A 12,704-nucleotide genomic window follows, 5' to 3' on the forward strand; every position below is an offset into this window, starting at 1 on the left:
TTTTGTCTATAAGAAAATAAACGTCATAATACATATACACAATACAAAGCTATGTACAATGGCATATGTATGTATGAATGTATATACAGTATGCCATCTGAAAAACTAATACAATTTTAAACATTCGGTTTTACAATAAATCTACTAGCAGTTCAATTCCTTTACTATCCAAACAGCTTGATATAACATGGCTGGCAATATGGGCGCTCATTATGATCCTTGAAGGTGCTCTTGTTCAACACTTTAAGACAGAAAGTACAAGTGAAGTGCTCGGGGTGGAATTTCTTGCCCATGGCACTGACACAGCTTTTTTTAATCGGTTTCTTGCACGTCTCGCACACCTGGTTCTTGGCGACATAGTAGTGGTTCTCACAGTATGGCTGACCATTGTGTTCAAAGTAGTCACCCCTCGGGAATGTGACATGACACTCCTGTGAGAAACAACCCATTAATGTGTACATTAATTAAGTCCCAATAGGAAATACTAACTATTAGTCAAGACAAACTAAAACAATACCCATTAAACACGTGCCCCTCAATATAGTATTGTAAGGAAAAGTCAAAAGCCAGTGGATGGGAATAAGGCCAGAATATAGAAAAAAGGTAAGGATCTCTCTCTCTAACACTATAGTTACTGTTCTCACCAAACAGTTGAAGCACTCTGGGTGCCAGGTAAAACGCAGGGCAGTAATAAAGCTCTCCATGATGGCTCTCTTGCAGCGGTTACACTTGGGGGCAAACTTCTCATAGTAATCTTCCCGACAGTACGCCTTCCCATCCTTCTCATGGAATCCCTCATCACCAAAGTGCTTGCCACACAATGTACAGAAGAAATGCTCCGGATGCCATGTCTTGCCAAGAGCATTCATGCATCTCTGAAAAGGAAGAAAATACACAGCAGTTGAAGGAACTCTAATTACCCATACTTAATTCTAGAACAGAAAAAAATGCAATCCTTAAATTCAAACCACAAATCAGTCATTTTTTTAAGTGCGTGCAGTTTAGTCACAAAATTTAGGGCTTGATTTTGTGGATATGAGTACAAAAGACTATAATATTATACATGTACCAATTATGTGAAACATACAGCACACGAATACTCATACAATAATTCTTTTTGACATTCCCACCAAACATTTAACTGATTAATCACAGCTAGATGTTTGATAGGATGCAAGCCTCATACAATGAAATATGGTAACTCAAGTACACAACATACATCAATGATAGCTCCATTACAGTAGGCACAACGAGGGGCAAACATCTCCTGATAGTCTCGCTCACAATACGGCTTGCCATCATAGCCATAAAAGGCACTACTGGATAACTCCTTGTTACACAGGACACACACAAAGTGCTCGATGTGCCACGGTTTGTTCATGGCTGTAATCATCCTCCCCAGAATTGGCTTATTACAAGCAGCACAGGTGCCTTTGGACTTGATATCCACACCAGTCTGGTGCATGTCTTTCTCCAACTGGCCCAGCATACTATCTAGTTCTGTTAGACGTTTCTCTTTGTTCTTAGCCTCAGCAGGTGGGTTAGCTCTCATTGGTACATTCTCTGTGACACTGGTCGGGGCAGAGAGCACTTTGAAGTCTGTCAATGTTGCCATGAGACTGTCTAGTTCTTGTGTCATTGACTGGCCAGTAGTAGGGTTGCTGGTCGCATTGGATGATTGTTTGAGAGGCTGTGCCGACGTGATACTGCTAACCTTGCTCTCTTCTGATGCTATTGAACTCTCACGAGTTTGTTGAGGTGGTGGAGGAGTCACTACAACAAGATTACACAAACAATATTAGTCACAACTAACATACATCCAAACTGAGAACTATTTAGCTAGATCACAAAGATGGTGATTTTATATGTAATAAATGTACATGCATGCACATGTAAAGGATTTTAAAAATAATGTATGCATCTGCTTGGGCGAACACAGGTTTCCCCAACAGCCTCATGATCATATGGGTATACCACTTTGTTATGGCACTTTTCAATTATAGTAATTATTACAAATCACCTTGTAAGAAATCTACTGTATGTAAGGCTAATATGTCAGTTGACAGATCCCTCTTTTTCACCCTAATATATTGTGTGTAGCCTGTCATCTTCACTTTTAAAGCTATTCCAGGGAAATACTGTTTCTGAAGTGGTCATCCAATGTTCATCATGGAGCACGCAACCAGTTGACAAGTTAAGTCAACGGCAAAGACTTAACACCACATCTTCATCCATGCTCGGAGTTGTAAAGAACGACCTATGCTATACAGCAGCAAGCACAACACTCATTTTTGGAATAGGAGCTTACCGTACACCCCTACTTTCTAATTGACAAGAACTGTTTGACAGAGAAAAGTGGTTTACATGCATGACCTACTGAGTTAGCTTGTACAAGGACAAGAATGAATAATTGGAGGCCTCAGTACCTGGTCCCCAGTTCAGGGTCCATGATCCCTTTGAACAGTTACAGTAGGTGGGAGGTTATATACCCACAAGTATTTGACATGGCACACATGCCATCCACAAATCTTAACATTAGGTTTTTTTTTTACTAAGCACAAATTCTAATAAAAGCCCACCCAACATGTGCATATAATTTAAATACAGGATGAATAACTAGAACAGTACTTTCTACATAATCATCTTCAGATTTAAACCTGACCCTTCTACTGGGGATTACCATCTCTGGCATTCAACAACATCAACTTCATCAACTTCATACAACACACATTGAAACATTCTACTATCAAAAGAGCACCACATGCTATAGTGCTGAGAAGATATATGCCGATCAAACATGCCATAACAAGCCTGCTACACAAGTGTGTAGTGTGTTCATAGCTGGGAACAACTAGGCCCACTGATGTGGTTAATTATAATCAGGAGACACTAACATTACAACCCTTAGAGCTGCAATTAACATTCAATTTCAACTAACAAGGTGTCAACAACCACAGCAGCAATACCTGCATATGTGAAGTGTAAACAGATGGTGAATATAACACTAATTGCTACTAAAATATGTGAACAGAGTTGCGAAAAGGGATCCACCACACACTGCAAAGTTCTATGAAGACCACAAAGTTGTGTATAAGACTGTTCTTTTCTTCATGAAATTGGTTCAGAATAGATTGAAGCTTCTATTGAATCACACAACATGTTGGGAAGGACATGACAATTAGCATAGAGCAAATTTGAGATGTGGACCCCATGCTTCTATTTAACACAGCAATTAAGGTATGCTACAGCTTGTTCACACAATATTAACACATGTACTAACTAGTGGGAGATGACATGTACTGGATTAGTGTGGTACAAGCATTGAGTACTGTGACCTACATCACTAACCATATAACAACCATGTTATTAACTATAAGTATTTAGACTACAACAAGTTTGATACTGAAATTTGATTGGCTGAAAACGTGGTCTCTAAATCTCGTAGAGCCACGGTCATGTCCAATAGAGACCACGCTCTGAGGCAATACGAAATACGATAATTACGCGCCTGTAACATTGGCAACGCATGGGCATTTAAATGGCTAGTAACAGCCGTACTGAATTAGAGGGAGGTGTAATGGGCTTGTTTGTACTAATCAACACTACATTACTTGCTTACAAGCAGCTGTCGAGGCACAACAACAGCAACAATGAGTTGTAGTCCACTAGCTGAGTCCAGTAATTGGATACATAGCACGCGCCTGTAACATTGGCAACGCATGGGCGTTTAAACAGGTAGCAACGGCCACGCTGAGGTCCCGCCATGTCGGGAGGTGTAGAGGGCTTGTTTCTAGTAATTAGCCATACATTTCCTATTTACAAGCAGCTGTCAACTCAAGGTACAATAACGAGTTGTAGTCTAAATAAGTTAGACGTCAAGAATCACTGGGTTCTTGACGTCTAACTATTATTTAACTGACAGGCTACAAATTCCCACCTAGTTTGCACAACTTCGAAATTTCTTCACGTTATCTACAGTGTCTAAGCAATGATCACCAAAATGTCAGCTTATTGTGGTTAGCAGTTTGAGATTATAGCCCTAGACAGTAGGAAAAGCAAGAAACTTGATTTGTACAGCAACTATATAATATTTGGACACCAAGACCAAGGGAACTAAGGTATTTAGTAACCTGAGGCTGAGGGAACTAAGTTATTTAGTAACCTGAGGCTGAGGGAACTAAGTTATTTACAGTAGTAACCTGAGGCTGTAGCATCCCGAGCACAGCAAGGGTGTTACCAAGAGCTCAAGGGGTTAGTAAATTCCTTACCTCTCGTTGGTTTGCGGTGTCTAACTTATTTGTAGTAAGCGTTGCAATGGTTTAAAGTACGTACCTTAATTTATTTATTTGTATTTAAATAGCCACGGCATGAGTGTGGGGTAAAGAACAATGAAGAACAGCTGGACAATCTTCTTAGTTTATTGTTCTGAAGTTTCTATGGCAACCACAAAAGTGATCATTCGGCTACAGTTGGATGCGCTTAGTCTACTATTTGCCATGCAAACTAGGTGGGTTTTTCAGGGCTGTAGCCAGACTATTATACTTTTAGAAGAAAATCTTTTTGTATAGTAGGATGCAGGGATGTGGAAGGCACACTCAGCATATGAAGTCTGCTGAAATTAGGTTGGGGGGCATGCCCCCTCGAAAAGAGAGATACTAAAAGGTTGAATTTGGTGGCATTTCAGACATACAAAGAACACATTTTTAGGTAGTATATTTAAGCTCAAGACCAGCTACAATATATGTGACCGGATCTGCGAAAACCTGACATAATCGCACATTTTTCAAATTCCTGTTTATGAAATATTTATAATTTACTTAGCCAAGTGTATCCTCTGGCAAAGTTTCGCCGAATAACTTTAGGAGTTACAGCCCTACAAAGTAGCAACAACAGAAAAATTGATTTGTACAGCAAGTATAGGGAAAATAAATTACAGGTGCTTACAAAAACGGTTGTAATTTACCAACGGATTGAGGTACGGAGCTAACATTTTCACCATTGCGTTCAACATGAACAGGGAAATCAATTGCTGGGTAAGTTTTTCCTTTTCTCACCCTTCTTCATTGCATACAAAGGTGAAATTTGTGAAGAAAAATCGATTGCATACGATAGCTTTGGCATGACGTAAACAAACGCTCATACACGTATCCTTGGATCTATGGCAACGAAACAAAGATTTTTCATCTCCTCTTGAGCAGGCGAATAAGATGATATCCAGGGTTTATTGTTAGTCCCTTCCTTCACTAAGAAAGAGGCGTTCAAAAATTTACGGAATTTTTTCATTAATATGCAAGTATTTCACCAATGTATTCAATGCTTTATACTGTAAATTTAAGCTTGCATGATTGTGTTGGGTTTTCGCAGATCCGGTCACATATGGATGACATCTGGCAAAGTATCTCTATCTGTGTCTAAATGTATTGAAATGTCACAGAGAATAAAGCTTGAATGCTCTGTCAGCAGGGACAGTGAAGCAGGGCAAAGAGTGCTTTAAGACAATGAAATTTACACATTGTATGGAGTTGAAGCATGGATGGTATTCATGGTGGTCTGGGGGGGGAGGGGGCATATACTCCCTAAATCTTTTTCATATTTAAACAAAAGCTCTAGACAATCTCAATGTTTTTGTAATAAATTAAGTAGTTAGCTACATTCAGCAAAATGCAAATGTGACTGTTCTATTAAAGTGGTCATTCTATTACAGTGGTTGACTGCTCTATTAGAGTATCTTAATCTTGCAAGCATTACAAGCACTAAATACCGTATTTGACCGGTTAATAGCCGAGGCTCACATAATAGTCGCCCTCCGGATAGTAGCCACAGCACAACCTTGAATTACTGTCATAAGAGCTGCGGCTTGTATCTGAATTTGCTGAAACAAGTGTTGATGACGCACGTTCTAAGGAGAAACTAAGCAAAGGAGTTGTTTTAAGCCTGGAAATAGCATTTCTGAGAGGAGCCAAGTGGATTAACAGTATTAAAGGATGGTTACACAAGGTAAGCCATTTAAAAATCTGTATAAACACCACAGGCTACTGCCACACAAGCTCCTAGTAGCCACCTTCACATAGTACCCACATCATTCTCCTTGCTGAAAGTTATAGTACCCGCAGCTATTAACCGATAAAATACGGTAAGCTATATACTTGGAGCACTTCATTTAGTTTGATAATGCTAGTATTTAGTAAACTGTAGCTACTGACCAAATTGTATACTAACCTATACTGAAATTGTGGACCTTTTTTCTAAGAGTACAGTTCTTCAGAACCCCTCAAACCCCCCTGGCTACAGGCTTGGGTTTTTTGCTGAGACACAGAATGAACGGTTAACCCCCACAGATCACAAATAAATCTGTATAACTGAATGCATATACTTGTTTCAATTACCCTCAGTACTGGTTACCAAGCAGAAACCCATTTAATAGAGATTAACATAGTTAATCCAAATAAGGTAGCGGGCTTCAGTTTGAACTGGCGCATGTTAAGCGGGCTTTAGCGTTATGTAGCGCATGCGCAGCATAGTGTTAGTCACAGAACAGTGCGGCAAGCGTTAGTTCACTCAGGGTTCAGCTTATTTGTAAGTCAAGTCATGGAAAAGCAACAAGATACATGTGATATCCATGACGGACGGCAGGACAACTTCCTAGATCCGGGTAGTGATCAAGGGAAGGAAAAGAACCCGCCGGTAGTGGGGCAGTCAACGTTCATACCGGAACAGGAGACTCAGATGAAGTCTTGGATGACGTCAGCTCTAGTGGAGGCTCTGGCCAAGGCTAGCCAGAGCAGTTCCAACAGCAGCCTACCGCCCTCCAGTCAGAACACTACTCAATTGGCAGGAGTCAACGGTAAGTGAACTTGTTTGCAGACTACATTATATATTTAGGCGTATGGCTCTGTGGCATATCAACAATAAGTCTAACTAAAGGCCGTTAAATTATTACTTCGTAATGAACAGTGAGTCCCGACTACCAATGGTAGAATGGTCAGGCGAAGGGGACAGCTCATCAGCGTGGGCATGAGTGGGTGTCCGGGTCATCGGAAAAGGGGTAGCGGGCCAAGTTAAGCACCAGCTAATTCTAAAGGCAGTGGTGTAGTATGATGGGAATACCACAGGGCCACCAGGTCAAAAGCTGGTTGGGAGCCAAGTAGGTGGCTATAGGGTGAACAGGTGTGATTATCAGTGCATGTCAATCCCCTTTAGGTATGAAAGGTGGGAGAGTGCTGCCCCAGTCTGGCCTTCTGCAGAACGTACCTATTGTTCCAACAGAGAATAACGTGGAGTGCAATGGACAGAACCAGCAAATACAATGCCCTCAGAGCAGGGCTCGTACAAAACCTGGAAGTAAGACCACCAACAAACACACCTGCCGAGATCCAGCCACAGTAGTACCTTACAGCTCCTGGGCTTACAACAATACCCTGGAAATTGGCAAATCAAAAATGGGAGCTCGGTTTCATACAAATGGATGAGCTCCTGCCCTCCAACAAGGCAATCCAAGCATTGGAGGGGACACATCTCACAAGTCTGGAGCGGCAGGATCCCTGACTAAGCTACAGTCACTGAGTAGACACACCACAGACGTGACGGCCTGGATAAGGTGCTTTAACTTGTATATGGTAGTGATGGCCCAGAAGAGACCAGAGTTGACAGGGGCTATGGCCGCACACCTGCACACTGTTCTTACACTCTATCAGGCAGGTGGCATATTGTGGTACCAGAACACGCAGGGAGATGTGGGTGGAGAAGGCAGGCATTCGTGGATGCTTGCCTGCCATTCAGGTTTACAGTAGATCTGCCCCATTAATCTTCACAGCAGTAGCTGGTGGGTTGGAATGGATCGTCAAGTAGCAAGGGGTGCACTTCATCTACCACTACTTGGATGACTATATCTTATTGGGGGCACCAGGAGAGCTGGAATGCCACTCGAGCATTTTAAAGTTCGTAGAGTGTTGTAAACTCCTGGGAGTGCCCCTGGCCCAAGAGAAGTCAGAAGGGCCTACCACCCGCTTAACATTTTTGGGTACTGAAATAGATACCAACCACATGCAGCTGCATCTCCTAAGGAAGAAACTGCTGAAGGCATGCAGCCTGATAAAAGAGTTCCTGGGAGTTCCGTCGGCACTGAAAGGGGTCCTGGAATCTTTGTTAGGCTTGCTTCAACATGCTGCTAGGGTGGTGAAACCAGGTAGGTGGGGATCTTGCCCAACCCAGGAAAAGGTTGGTTCCAGTGAGAGTGGAAAGGGTAAGCAGGTCAGTGGCACATGGCAGCAAAAGAGTTCCTCCCCATAGTGCTTGCATCCTTGGGAGAGAGTGGTTGGGCATGAGGGTGAAGTGCTTTTGCTACAACACAACAGCAGTAGAAGTAATAAATGATGGTTACAGCAGAGACACTGTGATGATGATGATGTATCTCTTGTGTTGCTTGTTCTTCATCTCAGAACACTAAGTTTTTGGTGGAGGCAGTACACCTTCCTGGTAAGCCAAACACTACAGCAGATGCTCTTTCCCGCAATTACATGCATCAATTTTCACAGGTGGTGCTGGGGGCCAACCCACAACCAACCCCAATCTATGTCAAGCATTATGGCTCCTGGTGGAGGAGCAGCCCGACTGGATGTCTATGAGAACTGTTTGTAGCCTGTACCAAGCAGGCTTAGCCCCCTCAACCCAGAGGGCAAACTCTGCAGACAAGAAGAGGTTTTTGATTTTTTTGTGACCAGGCGGGGCTAGCTCCTTTACTAGTTACTGAGGCCTGCCCATGCCAATTTGTGGCATTCTTAAAGCTGGAAGGTTTGCACCACCAGACACCAAGTCCTATCTGTCAGCAGCCCATCACCTGCAGATATCTCATGGTCTTGGGGATCCTCAGATAAGCTAAATTCCTAGGCTGGAGTTAGTCATCAGGTGCATGAAGCATCCATCTTTAAGCTGGCCTCCCACCCAGACCTTGCCTCCCAATTACTCCAGGTATTTTGAGAAGGATTCGTGCAAATTGGGATGGCAGCCAGGACTGGGATCACATCATACTTCCGGCAGCTATGTGTATTTGCTTTTTTGGTTTTCTGAGAACACAAGAGGCTGTGGCTCCTGATACAGACTTTGACTCCTCCCAGCACTTGTCTTACCAGGATGTGACAGTGGATAACATAAGGGACCCAAGCTACCTGCAAGTACGGATAAAACAGTCCAAGACAGACCCATTCAGAGTGGGAGTTATGATTCTTATAGCACAGACTGGGGGAGATTTGTGTCCAGTAATTGCCCTACTAGCTTAGGAGGTCCAGGGAATGGCTCATTATTCCAGTTTCAGAGAGGGAATCTTTTGACTAGATCAAAGTTTGTGGCTAAACTACGCGAAGTGCTTTCAGAGGTTGGCATCGACTGCAGTAAATACTCTGGCCACAGCTTCAGAATTGGGGCAGTAACGACAACAGCTGCAAGAGGCATTCAAGACTCTCTCATAGAAGCAATGGGCAGATGGGAGAGCGTGGCCTATCAGCTCTATGTGAGGACCCCTCAGGCACAGCTTCTGTCAGTTTCAAAGGCTCTTGCAGCCCAGGATTGATCTCAGCTACAGTAGATGCCTACATATAACAGTGAACAGAACACAAAGTGCATGCATTTTAAATACTCACATATGAAGTGTTCATTAGTCATTATTATCCAGGTCTACAGGAATGAATAAGTTGACAGTCAAGGGACAGGCCCACATGTCATCACGTGGGTCAGGGCAGAGTAAGGAGGCAAAGAGAGTAGGACAGTACTGGATCAGGAAGTTCTCAAGGGGTGTGCTAGGCATGAGACTCCCTATGTAACTTAGGGACTGCATGTTGGGCTGGTGACCTTTTGGGGAGTTTAATTTGGGAACTTCGGTATTCCCCAAAGGTACTGTAGGTTTAGGTCTCAGTTCTTAGGGATCTAGTTACTAGGCATCCAAGCTTTGGAGTGTAACTACCCAGCAGGTATTTGGGCCTTAGGAACCAGTCCCAGTCTTGGACACACCAAACAGAGGGTCATGGTGTATGAGTCAGCACTGGTCAACTGCACAAGTAGCTCGGAACACGGAGCCAACATCAGAGTGAGGAGATCAATACTGCAATGATGGTATGGTGAGCTATGTTAAGTACCTTCTAAAATTTTTACACAGGTCACTAATTTCGCTACTCCTTACACATCTAGCTCAGTTGTACTCTGTGTAGCACAAACATGTGGTCTAGTGGATTTGTCCAGCACTTACACAAGTATGGTCAAGTTCCTCAAAATCATACAGTATAAATCATAGATCATGGACTTACCATCACTGAGGAACTTCTGTTGGTGTTGGTTCAGTGTATTCAACAGGTCATCCAACTCCGCAAGATTGGCTGCTGTCTGTGACTGCGGTGGTCTGGCAGCATCGGTAGAGTCGCCAGAGGCACTGGGTGATACAACTCGTGGTGAAACTGGGGAAGCTCCTGATGAACGGGTTGGCTTGGGAGGGGCAGGTCCCTTAGGTAGTGACCCAAACTTGCTGAGATCAATATCACTATTGTCCAGTGTACTTCTGCCAGCTACTTCATAACTGTAACAAACAGAATACCCATAAATGCATAGACAGTGTAATAGAGCTGGTTTTTTGGCACTGTTAAACATTAAAAATCATTTTGTGAGAAACACAAACACTGTGTAAGTAAAACAACACAGTACGTATGTACACAACATTGTAACTTGTCAGTGTCTCAAGCTACGTATGCAAATGAACTTTACACCCAGTATTATTTATCTGTTTATTAGTGTGGCTATAACATATTAATACTCAAAATATGTCTCATTTTGGGCAGCTTTTGGGTAGTACATAACATGGTAGCCAAAGAGGACAGTGGGTTGGCTTCTTATAGGAGTTTAAAAATGGAGTAAGAAATAGGCCAGAGATCGGTCCCCATGGACCCTTCTTAAACATCATTTTAGATCCTGATATTTTTATTGCTAAAAATACTCTATGGGACAAAACATTAACCGACAATGTATACACAGAGGCTAACTGTAATAAGAGATAATTATTACTGCTCAAAGGTTAACTTTATTCATACAGTATGTAATGGATACTCAATGGACAGCTGCATGTGTACAGTATGTCTACTCAGGAATGTTCTGCTGCAATAGAGGGATTGCATGTGTGATGCGTTATGACGTATTTTCGTAAAATGCCTAAAAACCGTTGTTTGTCAGACATTTGTGAGATACACAAGTGAAGGCTATGACCATTCTCAATGGTTCAGTGTAGAATGGAACAAGTTCGCTAGGTTAGTCACTTGTATAAACTAGGATAGCTGTCGTAAACATTGTACAAAGTGTTATGTTCACAACTAATTGATGAAAAATTGATATTATGCTTGTCCAACTTAGTGCTAGTATTTAATGCTTGTTTCTAACCTTATCCTACTGTAGCTTTTTGACAGAGATTCCCTTATTTGGTAAAGCATGGTGACCAAGTAAGTGCATTCACCCCATTGTGTTACATTGAAAAGTAAACCTCACAAATGTCAGTCTAGCAACAGTTGTTATAATTAGCGCCACAATACTTTTTCTCGTGCAAGCCCTCCATACTTCAAAAGTAATGATGGTTTACCTGATTCTAAAGGACCAGACCACTGTCAAGACAACCACCAATAATTTTTAGCTAAAAAGTGTATACCTCGGCTTTGTCTTCTAAAGGACAATACAGTCTAAAGGACAATACAGTTAGTGAACCTCATATTTAAAACCAATGGTCCAGCAATACCTGCTCTATCTGACCTTTATACATACAATACACGTATCATGGACTTCACTATTTTGTGTCCCATTTCTTTTCGCTAATAACACAAGGTATTGATTCCGAGTACTGCAGTAATGGCTTCATGTTGCTATAATATGAAGACATATGAACCATACCTCCAACAGTTGCAAGGTTATGAGCTTACGTCACACAATAAAATGGTGGCAGTCCTGTACAGAGACAGAGGAGGTCGGAAGCAATTAAATGCCTTTAGAATTTAATTATGCAGAAACTTGATTTTCTGGTATGAAATAAAACACGTGCACAATGTTTAACATCATTGTATAGCTCACAAGAATACACATACCTAGTCAGTGTGCATCAAAAAGAGTTATATATTTTTTGCCTTGAAATCTAGGGGCTTCAAATAACATTACCTTAATGCTTATCCGAAGCACAATATAAATATCTTAACAAGCCCCAATAAGCCCTACAATTTGTTAGTTTTGTATTGCGATGTTAAAGGTTCACGTAAAATTTCTAATAAGGAATTAACATAATATTTTAATGAAGCACTTCCAACATTCTCTGGTACAGAAAGGTGAAGGCATTTCACTATGATAACGTTTATTAATTCAAACAAAGGTACAGATGAGGATACTTCAAGCACAATAATTTATTTTGTGCATCATTTACTAATTTTGCCAGATAGTCTCATTCCACACTGTCACTTATCATTATCACCTAATGGTTCCAAATTGAACAAATACAAAAACGTTCAGTTTGATTACAGCGTGATAAAGTCCCCACCATCATCAATATTTATGATGTTACATTTCGTAATTGCAGATAAGGCTCATTGACAAGTTGAGAAGACCAAATTTGAACCATTTACATATTTTGCTACACCACAGACTTTCACCATCTACTCTGTGGTCATGTTAATGAGGATTACTTTTGCAATTTC

The 12,704-nt window shown here is 41.7% G+C and overlaps 1 protein-coding gene across 1 annotated transcript in view; it reads right to left on the reverse strand.

Moving 5' to 3' along the window:
- LOC136246039 (leupaxin-like) overlaps nucleotides 1–12,704 on the reverse strand; it is a 22,883-nt gene continuing 10,179 nt past the window's right edge. Inside the window, exons 3-6 of the mRNA XM_066037489.1 lie at nucleotides 10,296–10,561; nucleotides 1,220–1,773; nucleotides 645–875; nucleotides 1–431 (exon numbers count right to left, since the gene is read on the reverse strand). Coding sequence (XP_065893561.1) covers nucleotides 165–431; nucleotides 645–875; nucleotides 1,220–1,773; nucleotides 10,296–10,561 — 1,318 coding nt within the window. The 3' untranslated portion in view covers nucleotides 1–164. The remainder of the gene's footprint in view (nucleotides 432–644; nucleotides 876–1,219; nucleotides 1,774–10,295; nucleotides 10,562–12,704) is intronic.

The sequence above is a fragment of the Dysidea avara genome, chromosome 15 (genome assembly GCF_963678975.1).
Source record: "Dysidea avara chromosome 15, odDysAvar1.4, whole genome shotgun sequence".
In the NCBI taxonomy this organism is placed as follows: Eukaryota; Metazoa; Porifera; class Demospongiae; order Dictyoceratida; family Dysideidae; genus Dysidea; species Dysidea avara.